This window comes from Conger conger, chromosome 15 (assembly GCF_963514075.1).
Source record: "Conger conger chromosome 15, fConCon1.1, whole genome shotgun sequence".
NCBI classification, from domain to species: Eukaryota; Metazoa; Chordata; class Actinopteri; order Anguilliformes; family Congridae; genus Conger; species Conger conger.
The window spans coordinates 22,184,182-22,208,056 of record NC_083774.1 but is presented as its reverse complement, the minus strand read 5'-3'; the positions used below and the strand labels follow the sequence as shown (position 1 = coordinate 22,208,056).

Below are 23,875 nucleotides of genomic sequence, written 5' to 3'. Positions count from 1 at the left end.
GTCGACAGTCCATCGCAGGGCACACACACCATTCACTCACACACTCATACCTATGGGCAATTTAGACTCTCCAATCATGTCCAAGCATGTCTTTGGACTGTGGGAGGAAACCGGAGTACCCGGAGGAAACCCACGCAGACACGGGGAGAACATGCAAACTCCGCACAGAGAGGCCCCGGCCGACGGCCATCCGTGCCGCCACAGGCATATTAGATCTTTGGAATTTTTCTATGGCCAGTTCAGGGCGAGTGCCTTAAAACTCGTGACTACCGCTAAAAATTCAGGTCGCCTCATTTGATGCTGTGTTTCCACAGCCTGGCTTGACAGAGTAACTGCTTTCAGCTTTTCTGTGTAAAATATATATATTGTATATTCTTGTTTATAATATATATAATGTATATGTGGAATTTAGGAATTTTATATGTTTATTTATTTACTCTACCTCTTTCGAGAGGCTATTAAATAATTATTTAAAATAGGTTGTCTATAGAATCAACTTTAGTGTGGAAAAAAACACATAAAATTAATATATCCAATTTCATACATTATTACTGTTGTAATTTGGAGTTATGATTACTCCATAATGGCAATTCAATTAACAATCAGTCTAAGATTCAATCAAATACACAAACCAAAATGTTTTCAACAATCTCCACTGGATTCATGAAGACAGCCCCAAGGAAAACATGCCATGGCTACTAAAAGGAATACCAAATGAATACCAAAAGGAATTCCATAATTACATCTACAATATTCCTTTTGAAATTATTTATAATTGACCACTTTATAAATGACCATATATTTAGTGCTTGTTCAAGAAGTCATTGGAGTGGGCGTACGACTGTGTGGTTCATCCTCTGAAGGCATTTTTCTACTGCATAGATGGTCAACTGTGACTGGTAGCCCAAAATGGCAATGTTCGAGCATCACCAAGGGATGTAAGGGTTGGGGTTGACGTTACAGTTGACAGGATGACTGCTTCACATAATTCACTAGCAACCCCTGCTGGTTGATCGGGCATCCACAGGTCCACATGTTCAGATGCAAATAAATTTAAGCTAAGCAAATGAATAGCCAGATGTGCAAATTTGTCTCATTACTCAATGCAATTAATTGACCTAATAAAGGTAGTTTGTGAAGTGGTACACTGCACACTGATTTGTTTTACACAATTTGTAATTTTTCAAAGACAATAACAACTACAAAGACAATCATTTTGCACATAGTTATAAAAAGGCTACTGAGAGAAACACATTTGTATGTGTTTATTAGTCTACACATACACTCAGTGAGCACTTTATTAGGTATTTATTAGACTTACCTTTTAGACTTATAAAGTCTTCTGCTGCTGTAGCCTATCCACTTAGAGGTTTGATGTGTTCAGAGATGGTCTTCTGCATATCACTGTGGTAATGTGTGGTTATTTGTGTTACTGTCACCTTCCTGTCAACTTTGACCCGTCTCGCCCTTCTCCTCTGACGTCTCTCATTAACAAGGCGTTTCTGCCACAGAACTGCTGCTCACTGGTTGTTTTTTGTTTTTCGCACAAATTCTCTGTAAACACTGAAGACTGTAGTGTGTGTAAATCCCAGAAGATCAGCAGTTTCTGTGAAACTCAAACCACCCTGTCGTGGCACCAATAATAATTCCAAAGTCACTTGTGTCATATTTTTCCCTATTCTATAATAATAATAATAATAATAATAATAATAATAATAATAATAATAATAATAATAATAAACTACAATTCCTAGAGTCCTTTGCGTCATAAACGGAAGACTTCCGAAGAGAAATCGGTACTGATCTATCCGGGTACTCCGTTCGTCTCTTCCTTTCGCGCCGGTAGCTGGAGAGCCGTGCGTCCATGTGCGCATCGACTAGGATTTCGTAGTTCGCCGTACCTACTGAAACCGAGCCATAACAGAGTGTAGACATGGATCCCAACGCCCTGATCGAGGCCCTTCGGGGAACTATGGACCCGAACTTGCGGGAAGCTGCGGAGAGACAGCTAAACGAGGTAAAATTCAGGCCGGTGGTGGCTCGGGCCTCACGGTTGGAATAGCACGCAGTCTTGTGATGTGGTAACTAGCCAGCTTGCTAATGTTAACTGGGCTGCCTAACTAGCAGTCCACAAATTGCTATCTTGCTAGCTAGCTAACTACAGAGTGCGGAGAGGATGTTAATGTTATGGGCAAAAATGTGAAAGGTTTTACTTCACCAACAGACGTTTTATTAGTCTGCACATAGCAACACCAAACATAAACATTAGGGAGTCTTCTTTTTTATTCAGTTTGTGATGTAACTAGCTAACGTTAATGTAATGGCAGTTCAAGGCACAGCCACTCCGTTCATCTCACCCTGTTCGCTGTTTTAACTTTGGAGGACAGCTGTGATATGTCGCGTTAACGTTAAATTAGCTTGTAATGATTGTACAATTATTCCAGATTTAGCTGGCTAGTTACTAGTGTCATGATCAACGTTGTCTGGGCTATCTAGTTGACGTTTGTAGTAGTGACGTTTAACGTTAGCTAGGCTAGCTCTATCTACGTCGTAGCTGTGCGTTTGATTATAGCTATCTGGCTAGCTAGCTATTGTTATCTTGCCAGCAGTATTTAGCTATAATCAGACAGTGATTATCAAGACATAAATGAGCTCTAACGTTCCCCAGCTGGTCGTGGATTAACGTTAGATTTTTAAACATCCTTTGTGCTAACGTTCATTCCGTAGGATTGACACAGTTTAGTCCAGCTAAATACAGGCGACTGAAGTTTGTGGCTTCTTGAAAGCTGAAATCACAGCTGCTAACTAGACGTTCACTTTAGCTAGCTAGCTGTAGTTTTGATCTTGAACGCCCCTATAACGTTAAAAAAGCTTTCGAATACTAACAGTTAGCTGGCTTGTCAGCCAGGCTGCACGAATTCACATTAGATCATATTTCGATAACGTTAGCGAGACAGCTCTGTGTAGCTAGAATAGTATTTTAGCTGTTGAACTACATGAAAAATAGTTGTTACTATGGAAACATATGGGCTGAAGTAGCTAAGTTGGCTAACGCCAGCTGTTTTCTGCGGAAACATGCAGCTGTCAAATTAAGAGAACGCAGATTTTTGAAATATACAAATGGGTGTGCAGAATCTGTGGCATGTCTTTCCAATTGGTAATTTAAACAACTTTTTATGTTGCCAACCTTAATTAGTGCAGTGTGGGTGAATCTATACAAACAAGTGCAAGACGTTTGTTAATTCGGAACGCAACGTTGAAATCGTCGGCCTGTCATGTAAAAATATCGAATGCCCCTAGGTCTTGGGAGTATTGGCTATATGTGAGATGGGTGCCGTGAGAGCAGTGTGGTGGGTTGCAAAATGTGTTCTCAGAAAAGTAGAAAGTAGTATTTTTGAAGGACTAGTGAATGGCATTTACTGCAGTCCGCAGCTCTGAACCGTGAGAATAGAAATATGTCAACAGGTTCAACCGCGGAGTGTGCGTGTAAATTTGTTCAAATATCCATTTTGGCCTGTATTTTTAAAGCCCTATAATTACTTGCTGTTCTTTACATGTAATTTATTAATGTACCTTTTCATTTATGAGTATTTACAAGTGACACTGTTTAGTTTCAATTAAATGTTAACTTCCTAGCCTGTGGCTGTGACTCATTGTGTTATATCCAGGAATAGGCTCAGAAGCTTCTGGGGACTAGAAGACCAGAGGGCTGTTCTGTTTTTTTATTTACATACCTGCCATGTATGGGCAATACAGCGTTTCAATAGCTTGGTAGGGAGGCCAATATTTGTAGACAAATAAATATTTACATTTATATAGCGCTTTTCTAGACACTCAAAGCAGGTACAGTGATGAGGGGGGACCTTGCCTCAACCACCACCAATGTGTAGCACCCACCTGGGTGATTCATGGCTGCCATTTTGCACAGGAATGCTCACCACACACCAGCTGAGGTGGGGAGGGAGAGAACAATGTTTTTGCCAATTGAATCAGGGGATGATGGCATGTTGAAAGCCAAGGTTGGGAATTTAGGCAGGACACCGGGGAACCCCCTACACTTTGCAAAGAGAGTCATGGGATCTTAATCCACAATGAGTCGGGACCTCAGTTCAGCTTCTCATCTGAAAGGCTTCTTCTACAGCACAGTGTGTTGTACGTCACTGTGCTGGGGCATTGGGGATAATTTTACCAGTGGGCAGATCGCCCCTTACTGGCCCACCAACACCACTTCAAGCAGCGACTTGGTTTTCCCTGGTCTCCCATCCAAGTACTAAGGAATCCCACACCTGCTTAGCTTCAGCCATTTGGCAAGAGCTGGGTGCATGATGGAATGGCTGCTGGCTGGATGCTAGTGGATAGCTTCTGTTGAGTGGTTAGAAGTGTCATTTGAGGGAGGCGCATAGACCATGTGAGTGCGTGGAAGAGGGGGAATCTGAGGAGGGAGCACAGATGGAGGCTGTGTGGGCCTCAGTGATAGGCTGGCCATGCTGGCCTCATACATGTGCATGAGCCTGATTGATTTAGACCGAGGTTTTTTTTATTCGCAGTATGGGTATGTCTGTGACAACTATGCCTGTACTAAAACCACACTCCAGACAAACATCTTTTAATGAAACCACCTTGCAAAACTGCACCTTTAGGAAGTGAAACAATTACTCAAATGTATTTACCCATATGATAACAGGAAAATTTGCTAATATGCTGGACAGTGACACACTGTCTCTCCGTCTTACACTGCGTTTGTATTGGATAACAAATGCTAATGATTTCTCCTCACTAGTAACACTATAGAATCAATGACACGGTGTACGAACGTACAGCTAACTTGAGTGTGTCCTCAGTGCATTGTTCTTCCAGGTGTAGATATCCATCTTACAGGATGACTTTGAGGATAGCAATTACTGCTGTCTGGGGCGATGTCTTCTCCGTCTCCGTCAGTCACTTCAAGCTTTTTTCCACTGTCCTTGCAGTTACTCACCGCTTCATTGAAGTTATCGCTTTCCAAATATATACAAAATATTGCTCTCAACTCTATTTTCTTTTGAACGCTTTTGACATTGTTTGTGTTTGCGCTTTAGCAGTCAGCTAGCTAGTGATGAACATGTAATTAACCAGTATGCTAAAGTTAATAACACAAAGTGTAGTAATAACTTATAGTACTACCCTAACGTTTTGACAGTGATGCATCTGGATGATGCGTAGCATATTTCCTGATGGTAAAGTTGTGATTATTATTTATTTTATTTATATAGCACCTTTCAAGCAGAGCACAAAGGTGCTTTAAGAAACAATGAAAACAAAGCATGAAAAGGCAATATACAGATAAAGCAAATACAGTATATAGATTGTGGTAAAGGAAACTGAAACGAAAACAAATTAAAGGCGAATAAAAGCTAAATAAAATCTATAAAAATGTGTCTTTGGTTCAGTCTTACAAGAAGACACTGATTTGGTTGTTCTAATGTCCAGAGGGAGATTGTTCCAGAGCCTAGGGGGTTGTAAATGAAAAGGCACAATCAGCCTTTTTCTTCGGCCTGGAGTCAGAATGGCCAACAACGATTTGTGTGATGACCTAAGGCCGATTGGGTTTGTACGGCGACAAAAGATCAGTTGAGTAAGGATGGCAATGATGGTAATTAAGTAAAACATCCATATTAAGTACGTTCACCATTTCGTTTGAACAGTTAGCCTGGTTCCTGGTATTGTAATAATTCTGTATTACTGAATTATTACATGTCCCTTGGAGGCAAATCGTCTTTTAATTTTATTTGTTTCTAATCAATGTTAGGAAATGAAACTTGGATTATTGTAAACTGTTTCAGTGCATAAAAAGTCCTCACACTGCTGAATCGCAGGCGTCTACCGGCGTCTGGCTGATATCAGCCCATTTCTGCATTTACATATTTAATTTGGTATTTACATAAATACATATTTGCATATTTACTCCAGCATTGAAAATCGTCCCTATCGTTGTCAGGAAGCAGTCCCTATTGAGCAGCAGTGTTTAGCAGAGTGTTATTGTGGAATGAATGGGGTAGTTGGCCATTGCTGGCATCTGGTATGGATGTGGGCGCAGGATTGGCGCAGTCTGTGAAACATCCCATGAGTACTGACAGTGACATCATTACATCACTGAGGATGGAGGGAAGCCAAGGTTGTCTTTTCTCCTTTAACTCGAGAAAGTTTGCCAGAATTCCCAAAAACATTGGCATGGATGCACGCCAATGCCCTCGTGACCTTGCCACCTGCCTGTTTCCCGGACGACGGCTGCGGTGATGTTTGATGTGCGCGTGTCGTTCGATGTGACGAGCCTTGGTGGTCCCACCCTGCAGTGGAGCTACAGGTGGGGTGGGGGACGTAGAGGGGAGCAGAGTCAGTTTGTTTCAGGCATGCAAAATTTGGCTGACAGGAGGGTACAGTGAAGCTTTGTTTGCAGTGCAGTGTGTGTGGCTGACTGAAATAACTGGCCTAGTTGAAGCACTGATTTAATCTGGCCACAGCAGAGACCAAAAGCTCTTTTTAAGACCTAAAGGAATAATGTCCCTTTTAGCTGCTATGCCTCTGCGGACAGGGTAGGCGGAAGACTCTCCTGGAAGTCTGCTCCTCTTTCAAGCTTTGTCCCAATCGTATCGACGGCCAAACCTACTATATCATCAAGTATGTGTGCCATTTTGCCTCTTTCACACGCTGATCAGTGCAAGAGCTTCCCACATGGAGTGAATATCGGTTGCTCTGTACGGCAGGGGAAATTGAATCACTCTGTAGCCATGACATATGCATACCAAACCAGACTAGCTGTAATTTAATAGGTTTCTCAGTTTGGTCTCCTCGTGTAAGTGGCCTGGTTTGTTCCATCTGGGCATATCAGCCTTTGTTTTGGCAGCAGGTTTTACTGCACTGTGTTCTCTTTGCTGGTGCTGTCACACTCCGTTTCCTGTCCTCCCAGACCTATGCCATAATTCCACAGTCATAAATGACTCATGTCCTGGGATTGATTTTAGTTTATTTTACTTGTGATCCAGGTGCTGTGCTGTTGTATGCGAGGAGTTGCAAGGCCTCTGGGACATTGGTTTGTGAGGGTCGAGATCTAGCATGTTAAACTTTAATGCGTTTTACAGATGGATTAGTTTTTACCGCATTTAGCCTCCAGAAGGTCTCATAGAGCAGTCGTAGGTACGGCCTGGTGGAGGATGAAATGGGTTTTTTTTTTTAATGAAGCGTGTGTGCACTGCTGTGAATAGCATGGATGTGGCCCCTGTCCCAGACTCGGAGTGGTCTAACCCTTATTTATTTGCTTTCATTGACAGGGTCACACCCAGGTGAACTTTCTGTCCACCCTACTGCAGGTCACCATGTCCGAACAGCTTGACCTGCCCGTCAGACAAGCAGGTGAGTTTACATCCCATGAACGGAGCTCTGCATTCCGGTCATTTCCATGGAAGCTTGGAAAAATGTTCACAGTGGAGATCCATTGGGTACTTAAGTGCCGGTGCATTATGAACGCTTGGAGTTCTCCTTAAACATATCTTACCAGAGTGACACACTGTACAGTAATGTCTACACATTAGTAATGTTTGCAGCCAATTTGAAGCTGAAGGGTAAGCAGAACAGCACACTGGAGTAGAAGTCGCCTGGCTCAGTCCTCAAATGGATTTCCTAGTGCGATGTCCACAGACTGTTCTGGAGGCGCAGGCTGTGATGATATCAGAAAGTGATTGTGTCAGGAGGCTGTGATGTCAGAATGTAGTTCTGGAGGCGCAGGCTGTGAGGTTATCAGAAGGTGATTGTGTCAGGAGGCTGTGATGTCAGAATGTAGTTCTGGAGGCGCAGGCTGTGAGGATATCAGAAGGTGATTGTGTCAGGAGGCTGTGATGTCAGAATGTAGTTCTGGAGGCGCAGTCTGTGAGGATATCAGAAGGTGATTGTGTCAGGAGGCTGTGATGTCAGAATGTAGTTCTGGAGGCGCAGGCTGTGATGATATCAGAAGGTGATTGTGTCAGGAGGCTGTGATGTCAGAATGTAGTTCTGGAGGTGCAGGCTGTGATGATATCAGAAGGTGGTTGTGTCAGGAGGCTGTGATGTCAGAATGTAGTTCTGGAGGCGCAGGCTGTGAAATGGATAGTACTGTGGTATTCTAACCCCCCAGTGGCCTCCAGCGCTTCCTGGAGTATCAGCTTTCTGAGGGATTCTGTCTTCTGAGAAACTGTTGAATGTGCACACACTCAACCACATTCTCACACACACACACGCACACTCTCTCTCTCACACACACACACACTCTCTCTCTCTCACACACACACACACACACACACACACACACACACTCACACACACTCACACACACTCACACACACTCTCACACACTCTCACACACTCTCACACACTCTCACACACTCTCACACACTCTCACACACTCTCACACACTCTCACACACTCTCACACACTCTCACACACTCTCACACACTCACCCACATACACACACACATTCACACACACATCACCTAGCTTGGAGTGATTTGCGAAAGTACACAATACAATACACACCCATGTGTTTATGCAGAACAGGCACACACCTTGGGGAAAGTGGTAGACTGCTGTAGTTGTATTTCAGGAAATTCATTCCGTATACACTGTATATCACAAGCTGTGTGAAGTAACCATGGCTACGGGGGGAATTTAAGGACAGAGTTTCTGGCAGTGTGTGTTTATGTGATCATGTGTTTTATGTTATGGGAACAGCTGCTCAGCTTCGTTTTCTATCGGGCACATTCTTCACTCTGGCCACAGTCCTCAGCAAAAGGGACATCCCCACACAGGTAGCCACAGCCCAGCCATTTCATTCCAGGCATATCTGAGATACCAGTGGGCTGAATCCAGCCCTTTTGAGTGGTTGGCAGCTTTTCACGTGGCAATAGTCCTGACGCAAACATTCTGCCTCCTCCTAGCTGTGACGCAGCAAGCCAGTGGGGTTGTGCTTTGTCATGGCGGTGTTGGCGGAGACCTGAAAGCGCCTCAGGAATGGTGGGGCTGAAATTAGGCTGGGCCTCCTGCCTGTCTGTGTGAGTGACTGCAGAGCTTGGGTTACTGCCATTTGGTAAAAGGGATTTTGTCGAGTGCCAGCCTCATTTACAGCCCAAATCGGTAACCCCAGCCTCTGCCAGCAAATGTTGAAAGGCCAGTGTCAGATTTCTCTATTTCAGACGTGGCCAGGTCATAATGCGCTCCCGAGCTCTGGGAAGGTTGTGGCCATATTACGGCTTTGCAGACACATCCCAACGATGTGGGGAGTTGTTCTGCGTCTCTGCTCTGTGTTGTGTCTAACCCCCCTCTTATGTGACCACCATTTTCATAGGCACAGGAAGGAGAGGTAACCGTGGTAACTGGCATGGGGTGGGGCTACAACTCAGCACTTCCTCTCCAGGGGTCACATAGTGCACTGGGTGGTAGTGTAGTATCTTGGTAACCTCTTTAATTGAGAAGTTGCAAGTTCAGTTCCCGGGTGTTGTACTGCTGTTGTATTCTTGGGCAGAGGTGCTTAATTGAGATGCATTGCTTCAGTGTGTGCGCGGTTGATTGCAGTGTAAATACGAGTCTCTCCGGATTAGACTGTGGAGCTCAGCCAGGCCCAGCCTTGGTGTCCAGAGTACAGGTTCTTCTGTGGTCTGGGAATTAGGTTTGGGACAGTAAGATGACCCACACAGAGGGGTGGGCTTGCCTGTGCCGTGGCAGAACCCAGTCCCATACGGCAATGACGGTGATGTCCTAATGTCCAAACTGTGGGAACATGGACAGACCCCATAACTGCCATCTGTATAACCCTTTACTCTTTAACCTAGCTCCTCTCAACCCTTTGCTCTTTACGTGAACTACTCCCAACCCTGGGAATTCTATTGAAATATACCTCTTCTATTTATTTTTTAATGAACTAAGTTTCAGTTCATATTGAATTGAAATGGTTTTGACCCCAACCTTGGGTACTGCGTGACCACACTCACTGTCTCCGTATTGACTGTGCCCGTGCCTGCAGGTGTGATCTACTTGAAAAACATGGTGTCGCAGTACTGGAACGAGGGTGAGCCGGCAGCTGGAGACTCCTCTGCCAGTAACATCCCTGAGGAGGACCGGCAGTTCATCCGGGACAACATCGTGGAGGCCATCATCCACTCGCCCGAGCGCATCCGGTAACCTGCCGCCTCTGCCCACCCTGCCCCGCTGCCCTACCTCACCCTGTTCCCCACTCCACCATACCTCTTTCCCCTTGCCCTACCCCACCCTGCGCAGCACTCACCTGTCCGCTTCACCTCCTGCTTCTCTCTGGCCTCCCCCCTCAGGGTGCAGCTGACCACGTGCATCCACCACATGATCAAGCACGACTACCCCGGCAAGTGGACGGCCATCGTGGACAAGATCGGCTTCTACCTGCAGTCTGACAACAGCGCCGGCTGGCTGGGCATCCTGCTCTGCCTGTACCAGCTGGTCAAGAACTACGAGTAAGAGCCTGCCCCCTTCCCCAGCATGCATGGGCTCAGAGCCAATCTGGTGCATTGCTCCAGCTCTAGGATATGCACGCCTGGAGCCAATCAAATACTCCAGCATGTGTGAGCTGAGCCAATCAGGCACCTTGCGCGACCTCTTACATGTGTGAGCTCACAGCCAATGAAACACTCTGCCCCCTGCATGTGTGAACTCGGAGCCAATTACACACTGTGCCCCCTGCATGTGTGAGATCAGAGCCACTGAAACACTCTGCCGCCTGCATGTGTGAACTCTGTATGACAGGTGTTTTCCTCTACAGGTATAAGAAGCCGGATGAGCGCAGCCCCCTAGTGGCCGCAATGCAGATCTTCATGCCCATGTTGAAGGACCGCTTCATACAGCTGCTGCCAGACGCATCCAGCGACTCTGTGCTAATACAGAAACAAATCTTTAAGATCCTCTACGCACTCTTCCAGGTACCTCAGAGCAGCGAGTGGGGCGTGGGTCTCAGCTCATAGTGCACAGGGTTGAACAGTAACACTTAACCAGGGGTTGATCAGGCAAATGACAGTTGATGGCTAATGCACAAATTGGTTCATTCGAGTCTCCGTTTGGCCGCTAAGCCAGCAGAGAATTGTACAGACTCAGGGCTGGCACAGCTGCTGTGGTAAGGTTTTGAACGATATGCAGTTAAAGTGCAGCAGCGTCATTAACATCCCATTTGTAGAATGAGGTGTAGCTGCAACACAGCAGCATGTAGCATGAATGAGAACTGAGACAGTTATCCTACAAACACTGGGGCTTACTTGCTTTGTAAGCATGCTTAATGCTTAATTGAAGATCAGTCTTCAGATAATGCTCTGTCTAATGATTTGAGGGTAATAACACCAGCTTTCTCTCTCCAGTATAACCTGCCACTGGAGCTGATTAATCGGCAGAACTTGACAGAGTGGATGGAGATCCTGAAGACGGTGGTGGACAGAGATGTGCCCCAGGTGTGTTTGTGTGTGGTTTGTGTGTGGGTTGTGTCTGTGCGTGTCTGTGCGTGCGTACGCATACACAGGCTGATGTGGGTGGCCCTTTATGAGGGTGTAATAACACTGACATGGCCCTGCCCGCAGGAGACTCTCCAGGTGGATGAGGACGACCGGCCGGAGCTGCCGTGGTGGAAGTGTAAGAAGTGGGCTCTGCACATCCTGGCCCGGCTCTTTGAGAGGCAAGCCTGCTCCTACCATCTGTCCTGTCTCTCTATACCTGCGCTCATCACCTGTGTCCCTCTATACCTGCGCTCATCACCTGTGTCCCTCTATACCTGCTCTCATCCCCTGTGTCCCTTTATACCGGCGTTCATTACCAGTGTCCCTCGATACCTGCGCTGGTCGTCTGTGTCACCTTATTTCTGCACTCATTACCTGTGTGCTTAGTGTTCAGGGGTTTGTGAGACTTTGTGTAACTCTGGCTCCCTCCCTCTCCCACAGGTACGGTAGTCCGGGCAACACCACCAAAGAGTACAATGAGTTTGCTGAGCTCTTCCTCAAGGGCTATGCCGTCTCCGCCCAACAGGTGAGTAACGTGCAGTATTGTCACACTGATCCAGTGTTCGTGTGCTCTATTCAGGGTTTTTCCTTGCTCAGTATTTGGTTTTGGTGGTACGAGTGCACAGAGTGAGGCAGCAGCACATTTTCTTGCATTGCTTTGGTTGTAAAGAACCAGTTGGGTTGTGTTTAGACATTTAAACCCCATTCAGCATCAATCCAGCATATACTTTCTAATATTGTAAGTGTGCAAGAGATGTTCCAAATAATGTCACTGAGGTAAATTAGTGTTGAATGTCACTGAGGTCCGTGAACTTTTTTCAAAGAATGTGTATATATATATATGTGAAAACAAAGAATATACTATGTAGGAAATACCCTGTGTATTGCCCAATGGGAGAGCTGATGGAGTGTCTCCCTGCAGGTGCTGCTGAAGGTGCTGTATCAGTTCAAAGAGAAGCAGTATGTGGCCCCCCGGGTCCTGCAGCAGGCCCTCAACTACATCAACCAGGGCATCGGCCACGCGCTCACCTGGAGGAACCTGAAGCTGCACATCCAGGTATTCAGGGCCTGCTGGAATGGCATGTTGTCATGCTGTGTGGAGACTCTCTGCTGGTCTCCTGTTGCTCTGCCTGTGCCTCTGATGTGTTTGCGTTCTTTCAGGGGATCATTCAGGACGTGGTGTTCCCGCTCATGTGCTACACAGACAGCGATGAGGAGCTGTGGCAGGAGGACCCTTACGAGTACATCCGCATGAAGTTCGGTGAGAAATAGCTTTCGGCTCTGTGTTCACTCCTGCTGCAGCAGATTAAGTAAGTCTACAAAACACTGTAGACTCTGGACACAGGCTGGCTCTCTCCTGCGCAGACGTGTTGTGGCTGTGTCTGCTCTCTCACATGCAGTCGTGTTGTGGCTGTGTGCTCTCTCACGTGCAGACGTGTTGTGGCTGTGTCTGCTCTCACGTGCAGACGTGTTGTGGCTGTGTCTGCTCTCTCACGCGCAGACGTGTTGTGGCTGTGTCTGCTCTCACGCGAAGACGTGTTGTGGCTGTCTGCTCTCTCACATGCAGACGTGTTGTGGTGTGTCTGCTCTCCTGCGCAGATGTGTTGTGGCTGTGTCTGCTCTCACACGCAGACGTGTTGTGGCTTTGTCTGCTCTCTCCTGCGCAGACGTTGTGGCTGTGTCTGCTCTCACGCGCAGACGTGTTGTGGCTGTGTCTGCTCTCTCACGTGCAGACGTGTTGTGACTATGTCTGCTCTCTCACATGCAGACGTGTTCGAGGACTTCATCTCCCCCACCACAGCTGCTCAGACGCTGCTCTTCACTTCCTGCAACAAGAGGAAAGAGGTGAGTGAGCTCATGTTCTTGTTTTTAAAAAGCCACAGTTTGGGCTGCTGGCCTCACCTGTAGGGCATCATTCTATATAGAGCAGGGCTGGGGGAGGGGGGAAAAAAACACGAGGGTTTCTCATACAGGTCCAGTGCAGACCATCAGGCAGTTGCTAAAAGGCAATGCAGTCTGGGGAGTGGTTATTCATCTGACTGCAGTACTTATTGTGTTTTGCGTTTGAATGACAGGTGCTTCAAAAGACCATGGGCTTCTGCTATCAGATCCTAACGGACCCCGCGGCGGACCCTCGCAAGAAGGACGGGGCCCTCCACATGATCGGCTCCCTGGCGGAAATCCTGCTCAAGGTGAGGAAGCGTGTCACAGCCTCTCACAGAGCGGCTGCTGGGAGTTTAAGACCACAGCTAGTGCTCACATTCTCAGCTCTTTACTTTGGACATTTTATTTGTCGTGTTGCTTTACTACAGTCACTCCCAGTGTTCATTTTAGTAACCACTTGTCCTGGAGGCCCTCCTTTAGATTATATAGTGGCTCACTACAATGTAGTTAACTATTTATAACTCTAAATAATGTAGATCAACCATACCCGTTTGAGCTGTTCCACAGTGTAATTATGCTGTGGAAAATGCTTTCAAAAGAGCAGACGTACTGTACAGCTACTGTGTGGGCTGCAGAACTGAGAATAATGATAAACACTGTAATGGCCATTTGACAGGAGAGGTTTCTCTTTAATCTGCCAGGGAAATGTGCGAATGTGCCTTTTGCTGAATTTTGATTCCACAAGGGAGTTTTTTGAAGTAGCTTTGCACAAAGCTCACCCATTATCACTTGTGAGTACATGAAGCAGTATGTCAGAGTGTGTTGGATCACAAACCCTATTTACGGCTTATGAAAAGTAGCTATGCAGAGACAAAGGACAAACTGAGCACATGTAAAACATAAAATTATTAAATACAAAAAATAAAAATATTTAAACTTACAGGATTTTTACACAAGGTTATTTCTGTTTGATTGTCAGGAGATTGTTATCATGCTTATCCCCTCTGTGCCCTTGCAGAAGAAGATCTACAAAGAGCAGATGGAGTTCATGCTGCAGAACCACGTGTTCCCACTCTTCCGCAGCGAGCTGGGCTACATGCGGGCTCGGGTGAGAGAGCGGCCTTTCAATAGAGCCCTGGAAAAACCTTGAAAATATGCTTGCCCTGTAAGGTCATGGAAACTTCGAATATCACACTGTCGTAGAGTCCTTTATACCTTTTGTAAAATGCATTGCAAGCATTGCCCTGTAAGTTCACCGTAGTAGCACTGACTGTTGAGCCAAAAGCTACATTTTGAATGTCATAAATTTGGTGGTAGTGGTTGTGGTTGTGGTTGGAGTGGGGCCAGTGTGCGTCTGGGTGCTGAGTGCCTCTCGAGCCCCTCTGCTCTGCTGCGTCCCCAGGCCTGCTGGGTCCTGCACTACTTCTGCGAGGTCAAGTTCAAGAGCGACCAGAACCTGCAGACGGCCCTGGAGCTGACCCGACTCTGCCTCATCAACGACAACGAGATGCCTGTCAAAGTGGAGGCCGCCATCGCCCTGCAAGTGCTCATCAGCAACCAGGAGAAAGGTTGGAGTTATGAACTGTTAATGTGCACCTCTCATACAGAGCTGACGCAAAGTATCGCAGTTCAGTTAAAAATAGAGACTTTTTTTTATTCTGTCCTAAAATGATAGTTATGCCACCGTAGTGATGTTTATTAAATTACAGATGGCAGAGAAAGCATTTAAAGGGGGAAGGGGGGGATTTTAGCTTGGGCTGGTGCATGGGTATGGGTCCAGTAATTGGATCCCTGGAGATGGCCTGACTGAAGGCTTTATCGTTGGGGTCCCCTGGCTGAAAGTCCAGCCGATGGCACGGTGCACTCACAGCAGTGGGCAGCAGTGTGTTCAGGAGGGGCTGCTGTTCGGCACTTATTTTAGGAAGCTCTTGAGGTTGTGGGGGCTATTCACACAGAAACAAAGCGGCGGATTGAGTGTGCAGGTGGGCGGCAGTGATACATCCTGGTATCACAGCTTTAATAATGTAGAGCTGTAACTGTTCACACTCTAAGAAATAATCATTCAGTCATTTTTAATTCCATGGAAGTGTTTTTAGCACACAATTTTACTTGGATGTAAGATTAGGGCTGGGGTTAATAGTCATGTATGTGTAAGGAGAGAGAAGGGAGCTCAATACTCAGATTAAAATTTTTGGGTGAGTCTTCGTACTCTGATGTGAGGTTGAGGCCGGGGTTAAAGATGGTGCCTCTCCTCTCCCCCAGCCAAGGAGTACATCACTCCCTTTATACGGCCGGTGATGCAAGCGCTGCTCCACATCGTCCGGGAAACCGAGAACGATGACCTCACCAACGTTATCCAGAAGATGATCTGCGAATACAGCGAGGAGGTCACACCCATTGCTGTGGAGATGACCCAGCACCTAGTGAGTTTCTGGCACCTTCCACACGTTCCTCTCTCTCGGCAAGCTCAAAAGATGAGAGCGCTCGTCTGGCAGTCAGGTTCGATCGGTTCGATCCCCCGCCCTGGGCCTGTCGAAGTGTTCCTGCGCAACCCAAAATTACTCCCGACGAGCTGGTCGGTGCCTTGTACGGCAGCCTTTCGTCACTGGTGTGAATGAGGGGCGTTAATTGTAAAGCGCTTTGGATAAAAGCACTATCTGCATGCAGTCCATTTACCGTGAGTCACAGCACTCTGCATTACGGAGCCATGTGTATGATTTATGTAATGTGTCTGAAAGTACCATTTTTTTCTTTCTATTGTTATAAGTGGGTTTTAGAGGAGTAGTTATAATATATGGGGTCCACTGATGTTTTGGGTCTTAATGTTTGTTGAACCCCCCCATTCTCTGGGTGGCACTGTGATGACCTCTCCCGTCTCTCTGTGGCAGGCCATGACCTTTAACCAGGTGATCCAGACCGGGCCAGATGAGGAGGGGGGTGATGACAAGGCCGTGACAGCGATGGGCATCCTCAACACCATCGACACACTGCTCAGTGTGGTGGAGGACCACAAAGAGGTACACACCCTTTCACACCCTGCTCAGTGTATAACACACACACACACACACACACACCCTTCCACACACACCCTTCCATACTCTGCTCTGTGCATAACACACACACACACACACACACACACACACACACACTCACACACACACTTCCACACTCTGCACTGTGCGTAACACACACACACACACACACACCCACCCTTCCACACCCTGCTCAGTGCATAACGCACGCACACACGCACACACACACACACACACACACACTCACACCCTTCCACACTCTGCACTGTGCGTAACACACACACACACACACACACACACACACACACACACACACGCCCACCCTTCCACACCCTGCTCAGTGCATAACGCACACACACACACACACACACACACACACACGCACACACACACACACTCACACTCACACACACACCCTTCCACACTCTGCACTGTGCGTAACACACACACACACACACACACACACACGCCCACCCTTCCACACCCTGCTCAGTGCATAACGCACACACACACCTGCACACACCATCCATGCCGGGCTGTGATGTATGAGCACGTACACGTGTCTGTGTGAGCGTGACTGCATTGGTTCAGTAGTGTGGAAACTGCAGAGACTTGTTGTCCCGGTTTCAGATCACCCAGCAGCTGGAGGGCATCTGTCTGCAGGTCATCGGCACTGTGTTGCAGCAGCACGTTCTGGGTGAGTGTCCCACTGCCTCACTGGCACCGGGAGCTTCATGGTACATCATTGCCACAGTTTTGCCAGCTGTTGTGGTTCAGATCATGTCCTGATGTGGTGGTTGTGTTCCTCAGAGTTTTACGAGGAGATCCTCTCTCTGGCGCACAGCCTGACGTGCCAGCAGGTCTCCCCGCAGATGTGGCAGCTCCTCCCACTGGTCTTTGAGGTGTTCCAGCAGGACGGCTTCGACTACTTCACTGGTACGACCTCCATTTTCTCCGCCTCTCTCTCTCTCTCTCTCTCTCTCTCTCTCTCTCTCTCTCTCTCTCTCTCTCATTCTGTCCTACACCATTCCTCTATCTCTGCATCAGACATATTTCCCACGAGTCCCATAATAGCCGTTTTCATGCAGTAGGTGAGAGAGTACCCCTTGGACAGGGGATCCATTTTGAGTGGATTTGCAGATGCAGTATGTTGCTGTGTCAGAATACCAAATTTACGAATGCCACTTCCACAGACATGATGCCCCTCCTGCACAACTACGTCACAGTAGATACCGACACGCTCTTGTCCGACACCAAATACCTGGAGATGATCTACAGCATGTGCAAGAAGGTGAGCACTCTTGGCTGAGCTGTGGGTGTGGGGTGAGTGAGCCTTCCTTTCGGCAGTACGCTCATATCATCAGTCCTTCTGCAGGTGCTGACAGGGGATCCAGGGGAAGACCCAGAGTGCCATGCGGCAAAACTACTTGAGGTCATCATCCTGCAATGCAAAGGCCGTGGCATTGACCAGGTAAACACACCTGTCTCTGAAGCTATTTACACAGACCAGGTAAACACACCTGTCTCTAAAGCTACTTATACGGACCAGGTAAACACACCTGTCTCTAAAGCTACTTATACGGACCAGGTAAACACGACAGTCTCTACAGCTACTTACACGGACAAGGTTAACACACCTGTATCTCTAAAGCTACCTACACAGACCAGGTCAACACATGAGTCTCTAAAGCTACTTACGCAGACCAGGTAACCACACCTGAATCTCTAAAGTTATTTACACAGACCAGGTAAACACAGTACCCAATGAGTCTCCAAAACTTACACATCCAAAACAGTGGCATGGATCCTACTCACACCTACAGTCAAGGCTAAATGTGCTTGTGTGGGTGCTTTCATATTGCACCAAAAAAAAATCTATGCAGGTGTGATTTACAAATGTCATTGAAATTGCATAACCAGAAGCAGCAGCCAAAATGTGGAAATCATGACTGAAGTGCAGCAGAATTAGAGCTGGTTTGATAACATCTGAAATATCCTTGAAACTATATTTAGTGAATTTAATGCAGATCCTTGTATCACTGAAGTAATGTAGGTTGTGTTATGTATGTATGTATGTATGTATGTAACTAATGGAGAATTGACAATTCTTTTTTTGAGGAGAGCGGACAGTCCATCCTGCTTTTTATATTAGTTCCGCTTTGTTGAGACAGTGGGAAAGCAGACAGAGAGAGGGCTGTGGATAAAGATGGGATCACAGCAGAGAAAGAGCTGTGGCGGGGATTCAAACCCCCCTGGCAGCCTGGCGGATTAGAATAGGGTTTGAGCCAGCTGCTCTGAACTGCGCCACTCAGTCTCGCCTAGGATTATACCCTTTTATCCAAAATGTGTACATTACAAACTGGATCTGGCCAGCATTTAATATTCTTTGATTTACTTGTGATGGTGATGCAGGCTGCATGTAGCACAGCTGCTAATTTCAGTGCTGTTGGAACACTGCACAACTGGACTGTTGAACCCTGGCCAGTTTGCACTGAAAGATGTGCCAGTCTTGTTCCTTCCGTGTATGCCAAGGTAGCACAAAGGTTGCTGACTTGCTAATAATTCAAATGAACAACTCTGGCTCTTTGGACTTCCTACTGGCTGTGCGCGTGTGCGTTGCCCCTTGGATTCTGTGTGTGTGCGCTGCCCTCTACTGGCTCTGTGTGTGTGTGTGTGTGTGTGTGTGTGTGTGTGTGTGTGTGTGTGTGTGTGTGTGTGTGTGTGTGTGTGTGTTGCCCTCTACAGGCTGTGTGTGTGTGCGTACTGTCCTCTACAGGCTGTGTTTGTGTGTGTGTGCGCGTATGCTGAACGCTCTGTAATGCCCCCTGCAGGTGGTGCCGCTCTTTGTGGCTTTGGCACTCGAGCGGTTAACGCGGGAGGTGAAGACGAGCGAGCTGCGGACCATGTGCCTTCAGGTGGCCATCGCTGCGCTGTACTACAGCCCCGCCCTCCTGCTCAACACGCTGGAGAACCTGCGCTTCCCCAACAACACCGAGCCAATCACCAACCACTTCATCACACAGTGGCTCAAGGACGTCGACTGCTTCCTTGGGTGCGCCTTCCGTTTACTCTATACTTCCACATAGTATTGCAGGTTCCAGCTTCCGGTTTAAAAGTTTTGGGGCTAGTATATGGGGCGACATTGGCTCAGGTGGTAAGAGCAGTCGTCTGGCAGTCGGAAGTTCGATTCTGCCCTGGGTGTGTCGAAGTGTCCCTGAGCAAGGCACGTATCCCCCATATGCTCCTGACGAGCTGTGGGAGAATCATCAATTGTACAACTCTTTGGCTAAAGGCGCTATATAAATTCCAACAATTTACCATTTAATATCCTCCTTCAGAGGAGGGTGTATGTCTTCACTGTTCAGAATAATAAATGCACAGTTAGAGAGAACAGAGTGCGTTAAAAAATAGAGCAGTACATTAGCATACATTTGGGGGGCTGTTCAATGTCAAAAAGCTTTAAACAAGTCTGCCTTTGGCCTCCCGTATTCATTGACTCAGGTGTACACTGTGATGTGATGAATGTGACTGACTGAGGTGAAGCTGGTGAATAAGTATAACTCGGGCACACAGTGATGTAAAGTGACACTGAGGTAGAGTTGCTGTGAGATGTAATGTCGGAACCTGGTCCGGTGTGCACGTGCTACATTCTGTGCTGATGTGTGTGTGTGTGTGTGTGTGTGTGCTCCACAGGCTGCATGACAGGAAGATGTGTGTGTTGGGCCTATGTGCGCTCATAGATCTGGAGCAGCGGCCGCAGGCTGTGACCCAGGCTGCCAGCCAGCTGCTGCCTGCCACCATCTTGCTCTTCAATGGCCTTAAGAGAGCGTATGCCTGCCGCGCCGAGCACGAGAACGACGAAGACGACGATGACGAGGACGGGGAGGAAGATGATGAGAATGGTGAGCACATATGGCAGGAGCACAACTCTAGAGCACACTGAACACAAACAGTGTCTTACCTGATTGCCAGTGGATTCGCCACATTTTGCAATGATGCTGAACTACCAGCCATTAGGTCTGGTTTTAGGTCAGACAAACTGCTTTTCTGTATTGGATATCGTGCAGGGGGGCGAGTGACAAGCTGTTGTCTTTGCCTGCAGCCGAGCTGGGCAGTGATGAAGATGATATCGATGAGGAGGGGCAGGAGTACCTGGAGATGCTGGCCAAGCAGGCAGGTGAGGATGGTGATGATGAAGACTGGGAGGAGGACGATGCTGAGGAGACTGCCCTGGAGGGATACACCACCTCTGTGGATGATGAAGACAACCTCGTAGATGAATACCAGATCTTCAAAGTCATCCTGCAGAGTAAGAGTCCACAGAGCTCTCTCTGGTCTGTGTTGGATACATGTCTGTACGAAACCCTCAGCTCTCTGGTCTGTGTTGGATACATGTCTGTACGGAACCCTCAGAGCTCTGTGGTCTGTGTTGGATACATGTCTGTACGAAACCCTCAGAGCTCTGTGGTCTGTGTTGGATACATGTCTGTACGGAACCCTCAGAGCTCTGTGGTCTGTGTTGGATACATGTCTGTACGGAACCCTCAGAGCTCTGTGGTCTGTGTTGGATACATGTCTGTACGGAACCCTCAGAGCTCTTTGGTCTGTGTTGGATACATGTCTATACGAAACCCTCAGTGGTCTGACGGATACACATCTATTGTTGCTACACTCACAACATTCATGTTCTGGCTTGTCACCTTCTGGTGTGTCACTAGTGTGAAACCAGGTGTGAAAACACTGTCTTTTGCTATGGAGCTGCAGTTCCCATCTGCCGGCAGTTCCCAACATCCACTCATAATTCATATTTGTCTTAAAATGGGACGAGGAATTGTTGGAATACTGAGAACCTCAGTATGCCACAACATAAAATATGCCACACCTTTGCCTGTGAAGGTGAACACCAATATGGACCAATATCAGGAAATGCCAGCTAATTATCCTTGTTTTTATTATGGTAAATGGTTGGAATTTATATAGCGCCTTTATCCAACTCTACAATTGATGCTTCTCATTCACCCATTCAGACACACACTCACACACCAACGGCGATTGGTTGCCATGCAAGGCACCAACCAGCTTGTCAGGAGCATTTGGGGATTAGGTGTCTTGCTCAGGAACACTTGGATACACCCAGAATCTCATATTCATAAAATAACTCATTACTCTGGAAGAAAATGGAGGGGTCCTGTGGGCTTTCTCTCACGCTCGGTTTGTTTTCATTTCAGATATCCAGACACGTGACCCAGCCTGGTACCAGGCGCTCACACAGAGTCTAGACGAAGAGCAAGGAAAACACCTTCATGACATTGGCACACTGGCAGACCAGAGACGGGCTGCTCATGGTACGTCCCTGTTTTCAACCTCAGATTGAGTGCGAAGCTGCCAGTCAATCCCTAAGGGCAAGAATTCAAAATGTCCGTCTTGTCTTTCCAGAGTCAAAGATGATTGAAAAACATGGTGGATACAAGTTCACAGCTCCAGTGGTGCCATCAAACTTCAATTTTGGAGGAAATGCTCCAGGACTGAACTGAGTTGCCCTCTCCCCTTTCTAACTCTGTGACTGATTGTAGTGAAGTGAAAAGGCTTGTGTTGTTCCCTCCAATAGTGGTTCCAGAAACTGGTTCTTCTCTCTCACCCTTCACCCTGACTGTATCAAACTGGACATAGCACAGAAGAGGTGGGGAAGGCAACCAAATGCTTGGAACAGCATCGTCTTATGGAGTCCAAACTCTGGAGGAGACACCATGATGACAGCTTTTTTTTTTCTCCCATAACAACAATATGGGGATAAAACAAATGAATTGATATTGAAAATGGGACTAAATGTTTCATCAGTCTCATGGTATAAGCTCAAATGCCACTTGAAATTCATACTGGTGGCTGTAGTGTTTGTCTACATTTTTGCATCAACAAATTCCTATGTTTGTTATGTACATAAGCCAAGGTAGTCGAGTAGCCTGACAAAACAACCTTGGGCATTTCAAAGGTATAAGCAAGTGTATTCATATGTAGCATATTGGATACTTGTCATAGCACTACACGATGCCTGATATCTGTAAATTGATGACTAGCACTTTCTTATTGTTCAGGTCACCTAGCCTTCTGTATCAGACTGCAAAGTTTTTTTTTTTGTCGGTTTTTTTACATCATTTGAGACTATTTGAAAAGGAAAAGGCTGTAAAAGTGTTACATTGCAGGCAAATTCTAGTTATGACTGCTTAACACATGTACTTGGTTACTGCATTGATTAATCAGTGACATCTCTGCTGCTAGAAATGGCAACACTCTGGGCTCTGGGAAAAGTAATGCTGTTGGTCTGCAGTTTAGATACAAAAAAATTGTAAGCACTGAGAGTCAGGTTGATTACTTAATTGAAGCATGTACAATTGGACTTGATCACAAAGCTCTCAAGTATTTGGTTGGTGTATGGATGGACTATCTATATATACAACAGTATATTAAAAAAAAAAAGTTTGGATACATGTGAAGAGGTGGTAAGCTCTGCAGTATTATACATGTGAACTGTTCAGTTCCAGAATGGAGGGTGAGGCACATTCACTTTGGAAGGTCGAGCCAAGGTTCACAGAATAGCTTTTGGAAGTTTTTGTGTTAACGTATCGTTCAACATAAGACAAAATTAAAATAAATACCTGTGTAGGTGTATATTGTATTCTATGATAAATCATTGATGGTCATGCTCGGAAGAGCAGATATGGAAGTGTTTCAATTTACTCTACCTCAGTGTTTAAAAAAAAAAAAAAAAAAAAAGCTAAGGTGAAGCATGGCTTGTACCCTTGTTCAAGATACGAAACAATGCTTAAAGGCATACTTGCATAAAGAGCGGGGTGCAGCTCATAAAATGCTTTTATGTTAAACATATTACTTAAGTAAATCAAAGGTTTAGGAAAACCACATTTTTTTTAGTTGATCACTTTAGACACAAGTGTAATAAACGACTGGAAATTATGGGAAATCCAGCCAGTTCCGGTGGTCCATCTTCATTTACTGGAATTTCCGGTTACTCTATACTCCAGAGAACAGGTCAAAAATAACTCCAGCTTTCAGGCGGAATTTTACTTTCAAGTAGTAGTAGCTATCATGAGTGATTTTACCGCCGCAGGAGGTCCAAACCACTTCACCATGCAATCGAGTTGGGAAGCCTTTTAAACAAGATTTTAAGCACACAATAAGAAAGTCAGGCATATGTTCAATTTAATATAAGTTGCTATAAGGTACCACATAACGTACTTGACACATCCCTAAATAAAGGTGTTTCTATCTGCGCAACCATTATTTTAAGTATTTCAATTGAAAAACCTGGTGCCTGATTTATTTATTTACTCTGCTAGACGAAGGAGCTGTGCGATTCGCTGGTTATGATACTAGCTAAGCCACTAGCGCAACGTAATTAACGTTAATTAGGCTATTCAGTTGTCTATGTAG

General features: G+C 46.3%; 1 protein-coding gene across 1 annotated transcript; it reads left to right on the top strand.

The window, feature by feature from the left end:
- Positions 1-1,824: 1,824 nt before the first annotated feature.
- Positions 1,825-23,095, top strand: LOC133111639 (importin-7). The gene is made up of 25 exons (XM_061222152.1): positions 1,825-2,017; positions 7,308-7,389; positions 10,028-10,181; positions 10,332-10,490; positions 10,796-10,952; positions 11,382-11,471; positions 11,598-11,692; positions 11,955-12,039; positions 12,436-12,570; positions 12,675-12,774; positions 13,282-13,358; positions 13,589-13,705; positions 14,416-14,505; positions 14,800-14,965; positions 15,660-15,820; positions 16,286-16,414; positions 17,060-17,126; positions 17,240-17,365; positions 17,623-17,720; positions 17,805-17,900; positions 19,261-19,481; positions 20,123-20,331; positions 20,532-20,738; positions 21,658-21,774; positions 21,866-23,095. Exons 1-25 carry the CDS (start codon positions 1,934-1,936, stop codon positions 21,961-21,963), a joined length of 3,120 nt encoding a protein of 1,039 aa, XP_061078136.1. The 5' UTR covers positions 1,825-1,933; the 3' UTR covers positions 21,964-23,095.
- The last annotated feature ends 780 nt before the right edge of the window (positions 23,096-23,875 follow it).